This window comes from Petaurus breviceps, unplaced genomic scaffold, assembly GCF_028583685.1.
Source record: "Petaurus breviceps papuanus isolate PSGF00001 unplaced genomic scaffold, PetGlider_PUasm1.0 90591, whole genome shotgun sequence".
NCBI classification, from domain to species: Eukaryota; Metazoa; Chordata; class Mammalia; order Diprotodontia; family Petauridae; genus Petaurus; species Petaurus breviceps.
This window is the reverse complement of record NW_027187280.1, coordinates 2,283,115-2,302,895: the sequence shown is the minus strand read 5'-3', so window position 1 is coordinate 2,302,895 and position 19,781 is coordinate 2,283,115. Positions and strand designations below refer to the sequence as shown.

Here is a 19,781-nt window from a genome sequence, read left to right as displayed (position 1 = left end):
AAAAATTTCAGAAACCAAATCATTTTGATTTTTTTAAATACCCACATTAACTGTGAAGGACCTATGAAGATGCTATTTGCATACAGAGAAGGAATTGATAAACAGAAGTATGTATAGTATGGATTTACATATATATACATATTTCTGTCTACTGTTGGCCATCTCTAAGGTAGAGATAGGGGCAGGAAGAGGGAGAGGAAAAAAAGCTACATGAAAACTTTATTATATATTTAAAAGGAAAAGCAAGTGGTACATAATAGATTTGAAGTAATATGAGCAAAAAAAATTAAAAATAAAAATAAAAAAGTCAAGCTGAAAATTACCATTCTATGCTGAAAAGTGCTTAAGTGTGAATTCAATAGGTGGAAGAAGTGGAGAAAAATCCTATATATTTAAGATTTATTAGGAAAAAAAAAGAGGGCTTGACTGTGCTGTGTTCTACTTCTATTTAATGAAGCTAGTTACATTCAAATTAAAGAAAGCAAGGATCATTTTCATAGGATGGGAACTGGTGCTATGAGTGCTCTCATAGGCTGCTGAAATTAAGAAGGGCACCAAGCAACAAATCAATAGTTGCTATTTTGGGGCTTCTTAAATTTTAATTGCTTTTGGCTGTTGGAAGGAACCCGGGCATAACTGCACTGTAGAGGAATAAATGGTGCTGCTCTGCATATTAAAATACCAAGAATAATTCAAGATGTTTATATTACTTTTCATAGGAAAGCCTCCCTACAATTAAAAAAATATGTTCATATAAAATGTAAAATGTATTCTGAACATTATTTAAGTAAAAAGCAAGTTTATTCCAATCATAGGGACTGGGGATGCAGCTCACTGATAGAATGTAAAGGTCCTCCCCTCCTTTCATTTATTCACAAAAATGTGCCATACTCAACCGCAAGGCAGAAAACAGACTATATCATTCAGACCATTAATGATGCCTCCCTTAGAGAATCATCAAATTCTAGATCTTCTCCTACAGCACTATACATCTACTAGATGATTGCTACCTGCCATCCTCCCCCACATCCGAATAGAGAGATGAGTTTGAGAGGCAATGAAGTAACATACCAAAAGCATTTCTAAAAACAGTTCATTTCCCCATATGTCCTCAAGGTTGACCATCTCAACAACTGTTCGTGTGAATATTTCAATGACAATCAGATGTTCTCATTATACTCCAAGTGTTAAAACACCATGGCTTAAGAGAAAGATAAGGCCACTTAGGAAGTAACCAAAAGTTCTTTTTAGCAACTCCTATAAGTCAGGTTTAAAAAAAAGTTTTCAATTCAATTCCTAGAGCAGAAGTTTCCCCACAACTTAGCCTATTTGTCACTAAAAGATTCTCTACTTTCAAGGCTTTGAAAATTTAAGTGATCTTTTACAGCGTCAGTCTCAGAAAGACTACTACAGACCAGGAAAGAGATTTATTAGTGTGATGGCCCAAAGGAAATGAGTCCCTAGGAATCGTACATTAACCAACATGTCACAAACTGCTAATGGTTAAAAAAAATCATGTTCTTTTTAACTCAGTTGAACCAAAACCATTGTGTGATTAGATAGTGCAAAAATCAATGTAATTCTTTGCAAATAAGTTTCTCTCTTTTGCATATACATTCTTTACAAATAAATTTTTCTCTTTTGTATATACATGAAAATAGAACATTTCTGCTACTAAATGTTGTCTACTTCCATCTCTGTGCACATTCAAGTCCAGTTTCTTCAAGAAAAGCACATGCAACTCATTAACACTACATAACAACAAATTCCTTCCTGAAAAACTGCAGCATCAGCTCTGACTAAAGTAACGACAAAATCAGACCCTGTTCAAGAAGGCTAAACAAACTACTCAAATCAACAACTTTGTTAAGAAATAGTTCACAATTATATACTTGAATGTCTTAGAGTTCTTTTTTTAAAACTTCATTTATTTGCTACCTTATTACATAATAAGGTAATTTAATCAAAATTCAACTCTTTCTAGAGAAACCATTTAGACTCTCACTAAAACCCACAAGACCATGCTTCCAAACCAAAGTAAAGTGTTTACTTTCAGTAAAGAATTATGTGGCAGAAATTACCTTGGTAGTAGCATGTTATAGTGCAGAGGTCACTAGCTCTGACATCAGAGAATGGTGGATGGAAATCACACCACTTACCACCCATGTAATACTGAATAAATCACTTAACCTCCCTGAGACGCCTTCCTCATCTGTTAAATGGGGAGGCTGGATTCAATGTTTCCAAAGGTTCCTCCCAATTCTAATGTAATGATTCTGTGACACTGCTGGAGAAGAGGACATCCCAAAAGTTTACTTTCCAGATGTACACCCCTTTGTTGCACAAATGTTTTATTTATTTATTTACTACCATTTCTGATAGAAAATTCTCAAAAGGTACATAATTTAATAAAGCTTATCCCCTCCTGGATTTTGTTCAATAGAGGGCACTGACCACCATCTCCCCCTTTCCTATTAGCTGTCCTCATTAGGAACAGTTACTATGCTACCCACTAAGCAGTAACACCCATGGGAGCCCCAAAGGACCATCAGCCCCCTACTGCAGGGCTTTCAGCTGTATTTCTTTTAGCTGTTCTGTCTCTTCTCTGCCAGTTGTGATTTCTCATTGCTGTCACCGGCTTGTGACACTTCTCATCCCATCCCACTCCCACTCCTTGAAATTTTATTTCCTTTCTAATTTTCTATTGAGAATATGCTACAGTCTGAGAAAAATACATCTCCTAGCTTATTAGTTCTAATATGTCATCTAAAATATGAGCAAATAGGCTTTAATGAGTGGCCTTTGAGGGGCTCTGAATAAAATGCACAAATGTCGCACAAATTTCACAATGGTTTTGGTTGCTCAGAGACCCTCATTTCTAGTATTAAGAGTCCTAAATTTCCCCTCTCTGGTCTATTTCTTCAAACTTAAAACTCCTTTTCAAACATTCAATAAAGTCTCTAAGGAAAAAAGACAGTCTCCAAATTCAAATTATTTCAGGAGGGCCTGAATTTGCTGGCATCTCAACACTTGTGAGGACCTAAAGAATTTTATCCTGAATTAGGAGTCCTACCCATTCAAAACTGACAAGCAAAGAAGTCATTAGTTATGTGGTCTTGGGCATGTCACCTCCTCTCTCTGGGCCTTGACTTTCATATTTATAAGAAATGAGACTATATGCTTGCCACGGTCCATCCAGCTGACATTCTCTTATTCCAAATGTTTTTATTATATAATCAGCATTAACTTTTTCTTTTTAAATAGGTAAGAGACCTCCCTCTGCTGGGCATATATATAACTGCTTTTCAAGATTAAAATGAACTCCACTACAAATGACACATTAAGAAAAAAAATATATTTTACTGAAAAAAGATAGAACAATAAAATATATCTCATTGAACCATTCATTATTTGTTCCCTCCTGTTGTATCTTCTTTGCTTCCCTTTGTATACCTGCATAACTTTAGAATCTTTTCCAAGGTCAAAAATGCCAGGTTCTGAAGGGTTTCTTAGGAGAGTCCATTGAAAATCAGTGTAGCCCTCAAAGCCAAAAAGTATATCCTAATTATTCCTCTAAAGGGGAAGTCTGCTATCTTGGATTAAGAGGCTTATTGCACAGCAAACAGCTGTGTACAGACTCACTATGAATGAATCGCTGCTGACAGTCACCTAATAACTGAAACTCCACTCAGAATTGTTGACACAAAGTTGGTTTCCCTAATACTGCTCCTGTGGAAGCTCTGTATCCTCAGGTGCCCTGCTATACTTGCTCACAAGGATTGCTTACGCTAGCTCCTGCTACTTTGCTTGATGCTTGGGCTTCTGATGTTCGTGGAGTCTGTTTTGGAACCCGGATGGGGATATAAATGTTCGAAGCACCGTGTTCTTTAAGATATTCTCCCCCTTTTTCTTCATAATCTCTCCTGGTTATCCAGCCTTCCTCACGATTCATATGTTCTAGGGCCCAATCTCGAGCTCCATACCAGGCATCCAATACAGGATTAGAAGCAATCTGGACCTAAAATAGAAAAACATTCAATGTAGAAACTCCATCGGTGAAAATTCCATCAATTTGGAGTCTATGACAAAGTAAGTTCCATAATAATACAACTTATTACATGTAACCAGATATATCACAAATAATGTCCCATGAAACCTAAGAACTACACAAAGTCAAGTCTTTTGACTTAAAAGGAATAATCTCTCTCTAATACATATATACATGTACACACACACACACACACACACACATCCCTTACATCATAGAGGGAGCTTACTTCTGCAATCAATTTGGAACAAATATGAGGTGAAATTTATCTTAGCAAACTCCATGCACATTAATACAGCAAAATAATGAATAAGCAAAGCTCATGCTCAGAATATTTATGGCAGCAGTTCTCAAACTTTTGGACTCAGGACTTCTTTACACTCCTAAAAATGACTGATGACCCCAAAAAGTTTTTGTTTATGTTATATCTATCAATATTAAATTGACATCAACATTCTATCAATCAATATTAACCATATTATAAATTAAAACTGATAAAATTTTAAAATGTTAATTTACTTAAAAATAACAATAAACCTAGGGGCGGCCAGGTAGCAAAGCGAGTAAGAGCACCGGCTCCAGTGTTGAGAAGACCTGGAGATTGAATCCCGGGCTCAGACACTTAGCACCCACCCAGAAACACCTGGCAGTGTAACCTTAAGCAAGTTACTTAACCCCAGTTGCTTAGGGGCGGCTAGGTGGCTCAGCGAGTAAGAGCACTGGCTCCAGTGTCAGGATGACCTGGATCAAATCCAGGCTCAGATACTCAGCACCACACCCAGAAATAATAACTGGCCGTGTAACCTTGAGCAAGTTATTTAACCCCGATTGCTTTAAAAAAAAATAACAATAAACCCATTACATTTTAACACAAAACATATTTTATGGAAAATAACTGTCTTCCAAAAGAAAATCAGCAAGAAGAACAGCATCATTTTACATATATTTGCAGATCTCTTTCATGACTGGCTTAATTATAGGATAGTTCGATTTTCATATCTGTGGCTGCATTCAATCTGTTGGGATATGTTATTTTGGCTGAAGTACATGAAGAAAATTCAACCTCATAGACATGTAGCTGGAAAAGGGAAGAGTATTTTAATAGGCAAATACATTATTATGATGAAAACAGTTCTGACCCCACACACCCCTGAAAGGCTTTTGTGGATCCTCAAAGGTCATAATGAGAACTGCTAACTAGGGAATAAAGTTTCAAAATACAGGAATACAAGATATGCCATCCCATCAGTCCCATAACCCATGTAGCTCAGTATTCTGATTAGTAGTGTCATCACACATTTGCATACAAGAAATACCCCCAAATGAATGAGAAATTTGAGAAGACTTCTATGAAATGATGCAGAGTGAAGTAAATAGAACCAGGAGCACAACTGATACTATAATATCAACACTGTAATAACTGAACAATTCTGAAAGACTTAAGAACTCTGATCAACGCCAACATCAACTAGAGGACCAATGATGAAGAATGTTGCCTCCCTCACAACAGACAGGATAATAAAAGTAGAATAAGACACATGTTTTTGTAAGTGGTCAATGTAAAAATTTGTTTTGCTTGATATTTGATACCAGGGTTTTATATTTTTTCTCTCCCAAACTAGGAATGAGTGGAGGCAGAAAGGAGAAAAAAATGTTGTGAGAACTGAAAAAAAAAGTAACATAAAAAAAATGATTAGTTCATGACATGCCAGATTAACCTTACTTTCTTTTTGTTTTTTTTCTTTGACAAGGTTATTATTACATCAATAATTCAGGGGTATACCATAGACAAAGCTGACCCAGATTTCAGCAATAAATTTGACAAAGTCTACCATGCTACGGATACAGTGGAGAGATGCAAGTTAAACAATAGTGCAAATTAAGTGAATTCATCTGTAAAATGGGGATGATAATATTAGTACCATACTCATAGGATGGCTGTGAAAATCAAGTGACATAAGCTTTAAAGAGCTTTGCAAGCCTTAAATTACTATACAAATGTGAGAAGAGAGGAGAAAAGAGGAGAGGAAACAGGAGAGAAGAGAGACAGAAGGTTCTATAATGTTTTCTTCTTTTTGCCTTTTTTGGAGGGCAGTTGGGGTTAAGTGACTTGCCCAAGGTCACATGGCTACTAAGTGTTAAGTGTCTGAGGCTGGATTTGAACTCAGGCCCTCCTGACACCAGCACCAGTGCTCTATTCACTGCACCACCTAGCCGACCCTAGATCTATAATGTTTTCACAGAAAAAGAAGGTACCTGTGGCCTTTGCCAACATAACTTTTCTTTAGTTACTACTCTCCAGGGTGTTGAGATAAAGTTAGGACCAACAAAAACTGGGGAAAGCATCACAACAAAAAGCAATGATTTGACTTCTCTTTTATGCACCTAACATCAAATTTTCTATAGTTTAAGGGTTTGGGTGTTGTTTTTTAAAAAATTATAATTTTAAAGACAGTTGTAGACCAGACTAAGAATCAATATATCTGGATTCTAGTACTAGTTCTAATTTCACAAGACATAGCAAGATGGATTTCTATACCCAGTGCCTGTATATCTTATTTCCCAGTTGCATGTAAAAAACAATTATTTTTTTTTAACATTTGTTTTTAAAACTTTGATTTCCAGATTCTTTCCCTTCTTCCCTTGTCACTCACCCCTACTGGGAAGATAAGCGATTCAATATAAGGTGTACACGTGTAGTTAATACGCAAAACGTTTCCACAGTAGATACACTACTGTGAATGAATATTTGCCTCCCTCCTATTCCACACCCCACTTATTCTATTTTCTACTTTGACCCTGTTCCTTTTCAAAAGTGTGTGCTTCTAACTACCCTCCCTCCCAATCTACCCTGCATTCTATCATCCCCACTCTTATAGCCTTCCCCCCTACTTTCCTGTACGGTAAGATACCCGATTGAGTGTGTATGTTATTCCCTCCTTAAGACAAATTCAGTGAGAGTAAGGTTGACCCATTCCCTTTTGCCTTCCTGTTCTTCTCCTCCACTGTAACAGTTTTCTCTTGGCTCTTTTATGTGAGATAATTTACCCTATTTTATCTCTCTCTATCTCCTCTCATTATATTACTCTCTCACCTCTTAATTTTATTTTTTAGATATCATACCTTCCTATTCAACTGATCCTGTGCCCTCTATGTATAAATGTACACAGATATACACACTCACATATGTATTTATACACACATATACCATCCTAAATAAACATATAAATGTATGTACACACACACATATATTCCCTTCAACTATCCTCATACAGAGAAAAGTCTCATGAGTTATAATTATAATTTTCCATATAGGAATGTAAATAGTTCAACTTTAATAAATTCCTTATGATTTCTTTATCCTGTTTACCTTCTCATGCTTCTCTTGCTTCTTGTATTTGAAAGTCAAATTTTCTGTTCAGCTCTGGTTTTTTCATCAAGAATGCTTGAAAGTCCTCTATTACACTGAATGACCATATTTTCCCCTGAAACGTTATACTCAGTTTTACTGGGTAGGTGATTCTTGGTTTTAATGCTAGCTCCTTTGACTTCCAGAATATCATATTCCAAGGCCTTCAATCCCTTAATGTGGAAGTTGCTAGATCTTGAGTTATCCTGATTGGATTTCCACAATACTCAAATTGTTTCTTCCTGGCTGCTTGTAGTATTTTCTCCTTGACCTGGGAACTCTGGAATTTGGCTATACTATTCCTAGGAGTTTTCATTTTGGGATCTTTTTCAAGAGGTGATCAGTGGATTCTTTCAACCTCTATTTTGCCCTCTGGTTCTAAAACATTAGGGCAATTTTCCTTGAGAATTTCTTGAAGGATGATTTCTAGGTTCTTTTTTTGATCATGGCTTTCAGGTAGTCCAGTAATTTTTAAATTATCTCTCCTGGATCTATTTTCCAGATCAGTGGTTTTTCCAATGAGATATTTCACATTGCCTTCTATTTTTTCATTTGTTTGGATCTGTTTTATAGTATCTTGATTTCTCATAAAGTCATTAGCTTCTATTTGCTCCAATGTAATTTTTTTTTTTAAAGCAATTGGGGTTAAGTAACTTGCTCAAGGTTACACGGCCAGGTGTTTCTGGGTGAGTGCTAAGTATCTGAGCCCGGACAGGTCTCCCGACTCTGGGGACGGTGCTCTTACTCTCTGCGCCACCTGGCCGCCCCTTCAATATAGTTTTGAAGGAATTATTCACTTCAGTGAGTTTTTGAAATTCCTTTTCCATCTGGGCAATTTGACTTTTTAAGGCACTCTTCTCCTCATTGACTCTTTGGGCCTCTTTTGCCATTTGAGTTAGACTATTTTTTAAGGCATTTTTTTCTTCAGTATTTTTTTGGGTCTCCTTTAGCAGGGTGTTGAGTTGCTTTTCATGATTTTTTTTGCATCATTCTCATTTCTCTTCCCAATTTTTCCTCTACTTCTCTTACTTGATTTTCAAAATCCTTCTTGAGCTCCATGGCTTGTAACCAATTCATATTTTTCTTGTAAGCTTTTGATGCAGGAGCTCTGATTTCACTGTCTTCCTCCTGTTCCATGCTTTGATCCTTTTTGTCCCCAAAAAAGGATTCTATGGTCTGATTGTGCTTCCTCTGCTCGCTCATATTGCCAGCCAATTACTTGACTTCTGAACTCTTTGCCATGATAGACCTCTGCTTCCCGAATGGAGAGAGCTTTGTCCCAAATCGCCGGGGTTTTTGCAAATGTTGTCAGAGGTCTGAGAAGGGCGCCCTCTCTACAGACACCACACTGGCATACTGGCGTTTCTCACCCCAGGAACACCATCCAAAACAGCAACCCAGATCCAAGCAGGTTAAAGCAAGAGTGATTACCCTCTGAATGGTTGCTTGGTCCCCCTACAATCTGCAGGCCAGGAGCTCTGGAAGCAGTCATGGGGCAGCAGCTGCAACCACTGCACCTCTGCCACCTCTCACCCCAAGGGCAGGGGCTGGACCGTGCTCTTAGCTCACCTGGTTCCAGCAGAATTCTCCACTAACCTTTTATTCTCTTTGGCGTTTATGGGTTGAGAAGCCTAGAAACTGCCACAGCTGCTGGTGATTCACTCTCCTGAAGTCTGCTCCAGCCACTACTGGTGGGGCTGCCCTGGGGCCAGAACCATGGGCCCCACCAGGACTGCCCTTGGCTTCCAAGGCACTGCGATAGACCCTGTCAGCCTTCCAGGATACCTTCAGCAGATTTGTTTCTCTCTGTCACTTTATGGGCTCTGTTGCTCTAAAATTTGTTTACTCATTTTTTTACATGTATTGGAAGTGATTGGAGTCGGAGCCAATGCCAAGTTCATGCTTCTACTCCACCATCTTGGCTCTGCCCCCCTAAAATGCATTTATAAAGGTTATTTATATATGCACACAAACCTATCATTTTTCCCCCTCAAAATCCTTAAGAGAATATGGCAGATGAGGTGATCACTAAGTCTGGCAATTCAGCATTAAAATATGGCCCAAAGAATGACATACTATATCAGGAATATAAAAGGGAGGAAAAAAGATTGAAGAGATAGAAGATTTCAAGTAAGATACCAACTGACAAGAACTGTGTTGGTGTAAATCAAGTCTAAATGGGTGCATGATCTAAGCATAAAGGTTGATACTATAAGCAATCTCGAAAAGCAAGGAATAGCTTACTGTCAAATTTGTGGAGAGGGAAAGACTTTATGACCAAACAAAAATTACAGAGCATTATAAAATGCAAAATGGATAATTTTAATTAAATTAAATTGAAAAGCTTCTGTACAAACAAAGCCAATGTAACCAAGATTAAGAGGGAGATGGGAAATTGGGAAAGAATTTTTACAACCTATATCTCTGATAAAGGACTCATTTCTAAAACATACAGAGAACTGAGTCAAATCTTTAAGTATACAAGTCATTCCCCAACTGATAAATGGTCAAAGGATATGAACAGGCAGTTTTCAGAGAAAGAAATTAAAGATATCTATAAGCATATGAAGAAATGCTCTAAATCACTATTGATTAGAGAAATGGAAATCAAAGCAACTCTGAATTACCACATCTCACCAGTCAGATTGGCCAAGATGACAAAACAAGAGAATGCAAATGCTGGAGAGGATGTGGGCAAATTGGAACACTAATGCATTGCTGGTGAAGTTGTGAACTGATCCAACCTTTCTGGACAGCAATCTGGTATTATGCCCAAAGGGCTATAAATAATTTCATACCCTTTGACCCAGCAATACCACTTCTAGGGTTATATCCCAAAGAGATCATAAGGGGAGGAAGACCCATATGTACAAAAATACTTATAGCAGCTCTTTTTGTAGTGGCAAAGAATTGGAAATTAAAGGGGTGCCCATCAATTGGAGAATGGCTGAACAAGTTGTGGCAATGGAATACTATTGTGCTATAAGAAACGAGGAGCAGATGGACTTCATATTTACCTGGAGAGGCTTATATGAACTGATGCTAAGTGAGAAAAGTAGAACCAGGAGAAATTTGTACACAATTACAGACACAACGTATGTGTGAAGACCAACTTTGATAGACTGGACTCTTCTCAGCAATGCAGTGTTATAAGTCAATCCCAAAAGACTCACAATGGAGAGAGATGTCTACATCCAGAGAAAGAACTAAAAAGAACTAAGTTTGAATCCAGATTGAAACAAACCACCTGATCTTTTTCTTTTTCTTGTTTGGTTTTATTTCCTCTTTACCATTTTTAATTCCATCTGATACAATCCATCTTTATAACCTGACTAATGTCTAATGTGAAAGTATTTGCAGATCCTATACTCGATTGTATGCCGCCATGGAGGCAGGAGGAGGGTAGGGAGGGGGACAAAATTTGAAACTCAAGGAATTGTAGAATTGAATCTTGTAAACTAAAAGTAAACAAATTAATAAAAAATTTAAAAAAAACTGTGTTGGTGTAATGATAACAGCAATATGTTTACAGTAATGTCTAAGGAAAAATTCATTAAGATTTTTAAAAAGATACAGAGATCTTGAAAATCAAAACCAGTTAGCAGAAATGCAAAGTGTTTCCCCATCATTACTTAACTGCAATTATTCAGGCTAAAAAAGTATGTTTTCACTATGCAATTATACCTGAAAAGAAGACTGGAAGGGTCTCATTTCAAGCAGTTCTTTCTCAATCCTGGATTTCATTCCAGGATACATCACATTTCCACCCGTGAGGAAAACATTTTGGACAAGGGCTTCCTGTATTTCTTTAGGATACCTGAAACCAAAAAGTGTTTTAATTTAGATTTTCAAATACATTTCCTCCTAAACATCTGAATGCAGGATGTTCATATAATGCTAAAACATCTGAATGAAAAGTGAAAAATTCTACCATTCATAATCAGATACTTTGACTAAAACAATTTCAATCAACCAGATATTTTCATCTATTTAGTTTTTGGTATTGTGTGGAGTATGTAAGCTCCCTGAGAACAGGGACCATTTCATTCTTTGTGTTCATGTTCTGGTGGCTGGCATGCAGTAGGCACATTCTTATTGACTGATGAGGCCTTGAATCTGATAGTTAAATCATTTCATTCAATAATATCTGGCTGCCTATTATGTGTTAGGCACTGAATAAATTAATACAATTAGAAAGAGGGGAGTGTTGAGTATTAATGTCATTAGTGTACTCAACTTTGCTGTACCACTTTTTGTCATAAAGTAGAGTTTAGACAAACTGGACCTCATCCAAGGAGTATTTTGCTATAATGATGCACCAAAATGACTTCATTATAAACCCCTATCATGGAGGTTCAGAAGAGTGAGGCTCTAGTATACTAGTTTCATCTATTTTTTAATATTAAACTTTAAAACAGAAAAAAATACAAAGCAGATTTGACTATTCATGTTAATAAAGGAGCTAAATTGTTACTGAAACTTTCCATGTCTTCAGTTATATGGGTTCCCTTCCTCTTTCTTCCAATCCCAGATAAATTTTTCCCAAAACCTTTATATTGCATTTCATGTAATTTTTAAAGAAGCCACACAAATTATAAATGCAAAAAAGATAGGAAGAAAATGTTTTAAAATGCTCACATGACAAATCCATCATAGTATACAAGAAAATGCTCTTAATTTTCTCTGTCAAGTTGCATGGATTTCTAGATTCACACTCCCCTAAACTATTCATGTCTAGTGTATGTTATTCTTCAAACATCAATATTTTAAAAAAATAAGGCCCCTCATAAACATCAAGAATTAAACATTTGAAAATTACAAATAATACCCATTCACAAACAGTATACACAGCTAATACATACTGTAATCCATATATGCTTTATTCCCACAATTATTCTAATTTATTGCTAGGGGTTTCTAGACAGTTACTATATATTATATAGTGTGATAATTTAGCTGCACACTTTAAAAATTTCAGGAATATTTTATATTTAAAATAAAATTTCAATAAAAACCTTAAGGTAAATATAATCACATCTAAAGATCAATATTTCAACAAAAATGTTTAATAAACTACAACCTGTCAAAATTAAGGGTTTAAAAAACATATGTGGGGAAAATATCTAATCAAAAAGACCATGAAATTCCTTCCCATCTATTTAAATGGTGTTTAGCCGTTTTTCAGTTGTGGTCAAATCTCTACAACCCCATTTTGGTTTTTCTTGGTAAAGATACTGAAGTGGTTTGCCATTTTCTTCTCTAGCTCATCTGACAGCCAAGGAAACTGAGGCAAATAGGGTAGGTTGGGTGGCTTGCCCAGGGTCACAGAGCTAGTAGGTGTCTGGGGTTGGATTTGAACTCATGAAGATGAATCTTCCTGATTCCACACACAGCGCTCTATCCTCCATGTCACCTATCTGCCTTTGAAGGAAAAAAGGGGTTGTTTTTGACTGGTCAGGGGCATGGCAAGCTAAAAATACTCCTTATAACTGTAAACAGATGAAAGCTTCTCTGTTTATGGATGCTGCAACTGCTCCCAAGGAGGAAAGGGCTGCTAGTCATACATGGATGACTTATGCTGAGATGGAGATATTGTAAATAAACTGGTGTACAAATCACCTCAAAAAAAAAGGGGGGGGGGCATGAAATTAAATGACCAGTACTGCAGCAGAGTCTTAGACATAGAACCAAAAGAAATGGATTTAAGTCCTAGCTTTGCTATTTACTACTAGACTTTAAACAAATAACATCTTTAGGTCTCAGTTTTTTCATTTATAAAAATTAGGGGATGAGACTAGATAATCTCAGAGGTTTCTAGCAGATCTAAATGTGTGTTTCCATAAATACTTCAAATTTTCATTGTCATTTCAAACCATTATTCTATAACCATTCCTTTGTTGTTGTTCAGTTATTTCAGTTGTGTCTGACTCTTTGTGACCACATCTGTTGTTGTTTTTTTTTGGCAAAGATACTGGAGTGGTTTGCCATTTCCTTCTCCAGCTCATTTCACAGATGAGGAACTGAAGCAAACAGAGTTAAGTGACTTGGCCATGGTCATTGTCTCAGACACTATTAAGTGCCAAAGGCCAAATTTGAACTCAGGAAGACAAGTCATCCTGACTCCAGCCCTGCACTCTTATCCACTCTGCCACCTAGCCACCCTGTAATCATTCCTAAAAGGTAGAAATTAATGTTTATTAATGTAATAGATGGAAAATTGAGGCACAGAGAAGTTACTACCTTATTTAACCTTACAATCAGCTGGTAAGTATTATCAGATAGATTATCAACAATATATATTGAAATATATTTCAAGTTCCTGCTAATGATTTCATTTTGTCCTTTGCTGTACTCTGTTGACCTAAACAGAATATCTATTAACAAAAAGTTTTTACTATAAAACAGATTCTTCTCTACCCCCAAACAAAATGTGAGTTAGCAAGTTAAGCTGAATTATGTTTCTCACATCATGAAGGAATGGAAGTTCTTATTAATTAAATATTCTGGTCAATAGATTATCACATATGCCAATCATCACTGTCCTTTCAACCACTTAGAATACAATAAAACACATTTAATAGTGAAATTCCCCAGAACCTAGTTTGGTTATCTTTTGACACCTGAAAATCTCACCAGCAGTATTTCAAAGTCATCATTCTAAAATCACTTCTTACTATACTGGCAATGCTCAAAAAAGCCAGGTAACAAAGGTCTTTGACTGACATTGTGACAGATACCAGATTTTACCAAATTTATCTATACAAGGAAAGTGCAAATCAGCAATGTAAGAAAAAGAGAGAGGGACAGCTACATGGCGCCGTGAATAGAGCACTGGCCTTGAACTCAGGAGGACCTGAGTTCAAATCTGACCTCAAACACTTAACAGTTACTAGCCGTGTGACCTTGGGCACGCCACTTAACCCCAATTGTCCAGCCTTCCCGCCTCCAAAACAAAAAAAAAGAAAAAAGAGAGAGAAAACATGCAGCTTTAGGTCAAATTCCACCTGAAGTAGAGAGCAGAGAATGAGGGATAGAGGTAAGACAGTTAAAGTGAACAGGAGTCAACTTCTCCCAGTTATGTTTTTTGGTTTCATATATTTCAAAAGTGCTGTGAATTCCCACCTTGGTCCCACTAATACACAAATTAAGAGTTTCAAGAGTAAATAAAAATGAGTTTTGTATTATCTGTTGTTTGGAACAACAAATAGGAATAATTACCGAAAAAAGTCAATCAATGAAAAAACCAAAATGAAGTATCTTTCAGAAGTTCCTCATACTCAAATCTATGCTTAATCAAATATATCTTAAAATACAGGCCTCTGGTAAATGGGACAGGAAAAGGAAGACAAACAAAAGCTTGTTACCTCACCTGTCCAAAACATACTGAATCGTTTCTGCTATCCCAGCCTGTTCTTCTCCTATGAGAGATGGCTGGAAAATGATTTCTGGAGCTCGAATTCTTTCTGTACCAAGAAACAGCTGATGATATTCTGCTAAGTTAAACATGGGCTTTAAAGACAAAATGTAACAAAGCATGTTACAATAGATTATAACGATTCTTTAAAACTTTCTTTAACCATTTTTGAAACCCAGTTTCCTTTTCCAACTTTTTTTCATTCAAGAAATACTTTCTATACATCTCATACACAAGGCTCCCCATGATCAAGAGTACAAGAACAAGAATATTCATAAAAGTTCAAGAAAATGTGAGACTTACGTTAACTTTAAAGAAAGTACGATACAAACATGTGGGAAACAAGGAATGGCATTTCGGACTAGACGGAAAAAATGAGTAAAGGTATAACATATGGAAGTGGGAATGAGAATGGTATGTGCTCAGGATGGTTTGAAAGAGGAAGACAACATACAAAAGATAACCTGTTAGGAATCTATTATAGCACGATAGGCAGAGAGTCATTAATTTGAAGTAGGGAAATGATGGGAGAAATGAAAACGAAAGAACATATGCAATAGACATTTTGAAAGAAAAAATGATATTAATTATATTCTGTGAATCTAAGGAAAGGGAAAAATTAAGTACCATTCTCAAGTTTTGGGCCTGAATGACTGGGAAAATGGTGGTGCCACTGACAGAAATTGGGAAAACTAGCCAGAAAAAAAGGATTACCATCATTAATTCATTCAAGAAAAATTTGTTAAGCACCTCCAATATGCAATGGACTACACTGGGTACTGAGGGAAACAGAATAAAATAAGCTGACTGTTAGCTGAGGACGATTTCATGTTGTCTTTCTTTGTCTCTTTTTTCTTTCAAACAGATCTTTCCTGCTAAAATGGCTTATAAACACACAGGACTGCAATATCAAATAGTTCACAATGACTGGAGTGAAGCAAAGGAAAGTACCTACAAATACAAGTCAAAGTATTAAAAAGTGAAGTGTAACACACACCTTTATAATGCCTGCTATTGGGGGGCAGAGGCTGGTGGATCACTTGAGATCAGGATTTCTGAGCTGCAATGGGTGTCCATACTAAGCCTGACACCAAAATGGCAAATCCCAAGGCTGGAGGAATGGAGAGGAAACTAGGATGCCTACCTGGGGCAAGCTGCTCTAGGTCAGAAACAGAACAGATCAAAACAGAACTCCTGTGCTAATCAGTAGTGGGATTACATAGTGAGATCATGCCCACCAGTAGCAAACAAAGGGAGAAGGAAGGAAGGAATGAATGAACAGAAGAAGGGAGAGGAAGAATAAAAGGAAGGAAGGGAAGGGAAGGGAAGGGAAGAAGGAAGGGAAGATTACCTAGTATGACAACTGAAATTCTTATGCATTGATCCCATCCATCAAAAAGAGACAATGTGCCATCAAAGAAGCTTTTCAAAACTGAGTAGCACCTTATACTTAAGAGTCTTTTACTGACCAGGAGCATCCACCTCATGCAATTTTATTCAATAAACTTTGGGTTTACATCCATTCCCATGCTAGTGCTTGGGAACCAGTGATGAAAAGGGAAGGACTTGATCAGGTTTGAGCAGGGACCATAATTATTTCAGTCTTAGCCTTTAAATAAAGTATCTTGTAATGACAAGTAATTCAGATAAAAATAGAGATGAATATTAATAACTGCATTAGTGGTTAGGAAATGTTTTTAAACTGAAAACCTCATGTTACAAAGGGCTCAAATGATACTTCAATGAATCTATGATCTTATGTATATGGGTACTCCTTCACATGGTACAGATCACAATCCTCCTATTCCTTTTTTATCCTGTGTGACTTTTTTTCTTTTTGGAGAGGGGAAGGTAGGGCAATTGGGGTTTAGTGACTTGCCCAAGGTCACACAGCTAAATCCTGTGTGATTTTTAAAGAAAATCATGATGTCTTTTGCTTTTATATTATGGTCACAACTGGATATGCCACCCCAATCCCAACAAATGAGCCTTGCCTATAACAAAGATAAACCAGTCGACAGAGTGACCAAGTCTGATAGCATATACAACATTCTACATATAGAGTGCTTATGGAAAGGAGGAAGTGCTTCCTAATCTCTTTTCTAAGGCCAAGACTGGTTATTACAGTTACTAAGCATACAGCTTTATTTTGGTTTTCTTTTAATTTACATTACAAAGTCATTATGTATATTGTTCTCCTAGTTCTATTAACATCATTTCAAACAAGACTTCCCAAATTTCTTTGGAATCCTCATATTTGCTATTTGTTCCACTACAACATTTGATTTCATTCATAAGCTAAAATTCATTCTGCCAACTACAATGCGCTTTGTTTCAGTTTCTTAATCCTTCTATGTAACTCTTTTGTTCTGGAGGTGGGGGGCTGGGGGTGCTGGAGAGGGAGTGTGGGGAGAGAGAAAAGGAAGATTAAGAGGGATTTTTAGACCTCACCATTGTATGAACACTAATGAAGCCTGTCACTGCCCTGCTCTCTCTACATGACTGGTTCATCTATCTTCTTTTACGCTATGTCATTTCTTCCTTGTGTGCATTTCTTCCTTGATAATGCTGTAATACTCTTACACCCACCATGAACCTCTCTCTCCATTGTCTCTTGGGTGACCCATAACTTGAAACTTCCTGAATAAACACTCAGATCAAATTTCTCAAGGGATTATGGTTCTCATTTAGAAGGCACAGTAATGTTCATAAGCTTGAGGCTACTAGGCCTCATTAGGATGCACTAGTTTAATGAAAATAGGAACATCTGGCGGACCTTCTTGTCAACAAGGAATCTTTTCAATCTGAGTCCTATGCTTTATGTCATTACAGTGGCAAACACCTTTGGCAAGCCCCATTATATGCACCACTTGATATAATAATCAGGGGGTCAAAATTATATAGGTTGTTAGATTTTTTTCAAGGATTCCTATATAATTTTATTATATGCACATGACATCTTGTTAAGAGAGGTTCTAAGGTTGTTTTTTTTCTATTGAATCAAATGCTTTTTTTAGTTAGCAGATATGTACAGTAGCCAAAAAAAAAAAACAAAAACGTTTTGTATTCTCTATACCTTTCTGCCAAATGAGTAGCTGCAAGGATACAATATGCTACAGAATATCATGTGTGAAAATCTGCCTATCTACTTCCAAAGCCTTCATCAAATATGCCCTTGATAGATAGATAGACTAGTCTCATAGTCTGACACTTTTTCAAAAAATTAGGTATCCTCTCCCCTTTCAGATTTTTTGAGGTTTGGTGCTTCAACACCATAAAAACTGTGTCACTTCCAATACTTGTCCAGAAGCTCTTTGCATCTTTGTTTTCTTCATTGTCATTTTTACTTCCTCATGCAACACTTTGGGGACTGTAAGAATACAAATGTGTAAGTTTCACTTTCATTAATGAAGTTTGTTACTAAAATGTTGGTAGATCTTTTCCATTTTTAATTGTTCACTATCATCCAAGTTTCATCCTTAAATACTCTCAGCATACTCTGGCTTGGTTTGTTTTCCTGCTAAGCTTTCTATAGACTGCTCTTTCCCTTCTACTGCATCTGTCTGCTTTATGAGGTGACACTACTCAAATCTTTCACTATCCTCCACTGTAAGATTTTATAAATGAGTTTAGATTTTAAACTGCTGGCTACAACATCTCTTCACTTGGCAAGAAGATCAAATGTCGGATGGCTAAAATGGTTTGCAGCCAGTTCTTTCCATCTCTTTGTTGTGGCAATAAATTTACATCAGTTAAGCTTTGTCAGGAAATGGTGATACTCTGTGTCAATCTGTCTTTTCATCCATTTCCAATTTTTTTTGTCACTAACAATAAATGACTCATTTAACCAGATTAGGCTGGAGTTGCCTCAGTTGCAAGCCATACCTTCTTGTTTATATTATCTTTTAATCTGGCATTGATTATAATCTTTGCTCTAGAGTAAGTCACTAGTCTGATAGTATAAAGTCACTAGTCTGATAGTACACAGACTAAAATGATCCAAAAGTGACTACCACTTTGGTAACAAGCTATTTCCTGCCTGTTAAAATATAATCATTTCATTTTGTGTAATGGCATTTGATGCTCACTATGTGAATGCTTACTATGAATGACTATTTTGATTCTCTTCTCAAAAATAGGTGTAATACTTCTGTATAGCTTTGGCATTTCCCATTTCTTGAACCATGTTTTCCTACATGGTTTTTACCATCCTCCCCAAAGACTACCTGTGCACTTAAGTCGACAAATATTAAAGTATTATTTGTAAGAGTTCTATCAAGTTCTTCATAGAATTTCTCTAGCTCGTCATCCTCTGCAAGTTACTGGCACATAAACTACACTGCTTTGTGGCAGTCTCTTTGTAAATGCAAATAATGAAGAGTGTAATAAGAGATGGCCCCTATCCAGTGAAGTATTTGTCGCCTCAAACACAACTTAGACCACTCCTTTATTTGCCTCTCCAAGGGAAGTCTATGAGACATCCTTCCATTTAGCTAGAACTTCTTTTTGTCTTCCAGGTTAACTTATAGCAGAATGTCAAGAATGATACAACTCAGTTCCTTGGATAATATGAAGATTCATTGGACAAGAACATCACCTTCAGAATACCTATAGTTAAGCTTTATTTGGAGACTATCTAAAAACTAATTAATGTTTAGCACCCTCCGTTTCCTTTTCCATTTGCCTATCATCAAGACAGAAGCAGAAGGAAGTCATGCAGGACTAAGTGCCATTTTAAATTTTTCATTATTTCAGAGATTTCCATGTCCAAAAGGAAATCACTATCACCAAGGAGCCAGCCTTAGAGTGATAAGCTTCCCTATATTTAGCTATGCTGGTTCTTAGAAAACAGATTTATTATTATTATTATATGCACATGACATCTTGTTAAGAGAGGTTCTAAGGTTGTT

At 36.6% G+C, this 19,781-nt stretch overlaps 1 protein-coding gene across 1 annotated transcript in view; it reads right to left on the bottom strand.

The window, feature by feature from the left end:
• Positions 1 to 201: 201 nt before the first annotated feature.
• Positions 202 to 19,781, bottom strand: part of ACTR5 (actin related protein 5) — a 37,611-nt gene continuing 18,031 nt past the window's right edge. Inside the window, exons 7-9 of the mRNA XM_069063555.1 lie at positions 14,827 to 14,966; positions 11,142 to 11,274; positions 202 to 4,018 (exon numbers count right to left, since the gene is read on the bottom strand). Of these exons, the coding sequence (XP_068919656.1) occupies positions 3,761 to 4,018; positions 11,142 to 11,274; positions 14,827 to 14,966 (531 nt within the window). The 3' untranslated portion in view covers positions 202 to 3,760. The remainder of the gene's footprint in view (positions 4,019 to 11,141; positions 11,275 to 14,826; positions 14,967 to 19,781) is intronic.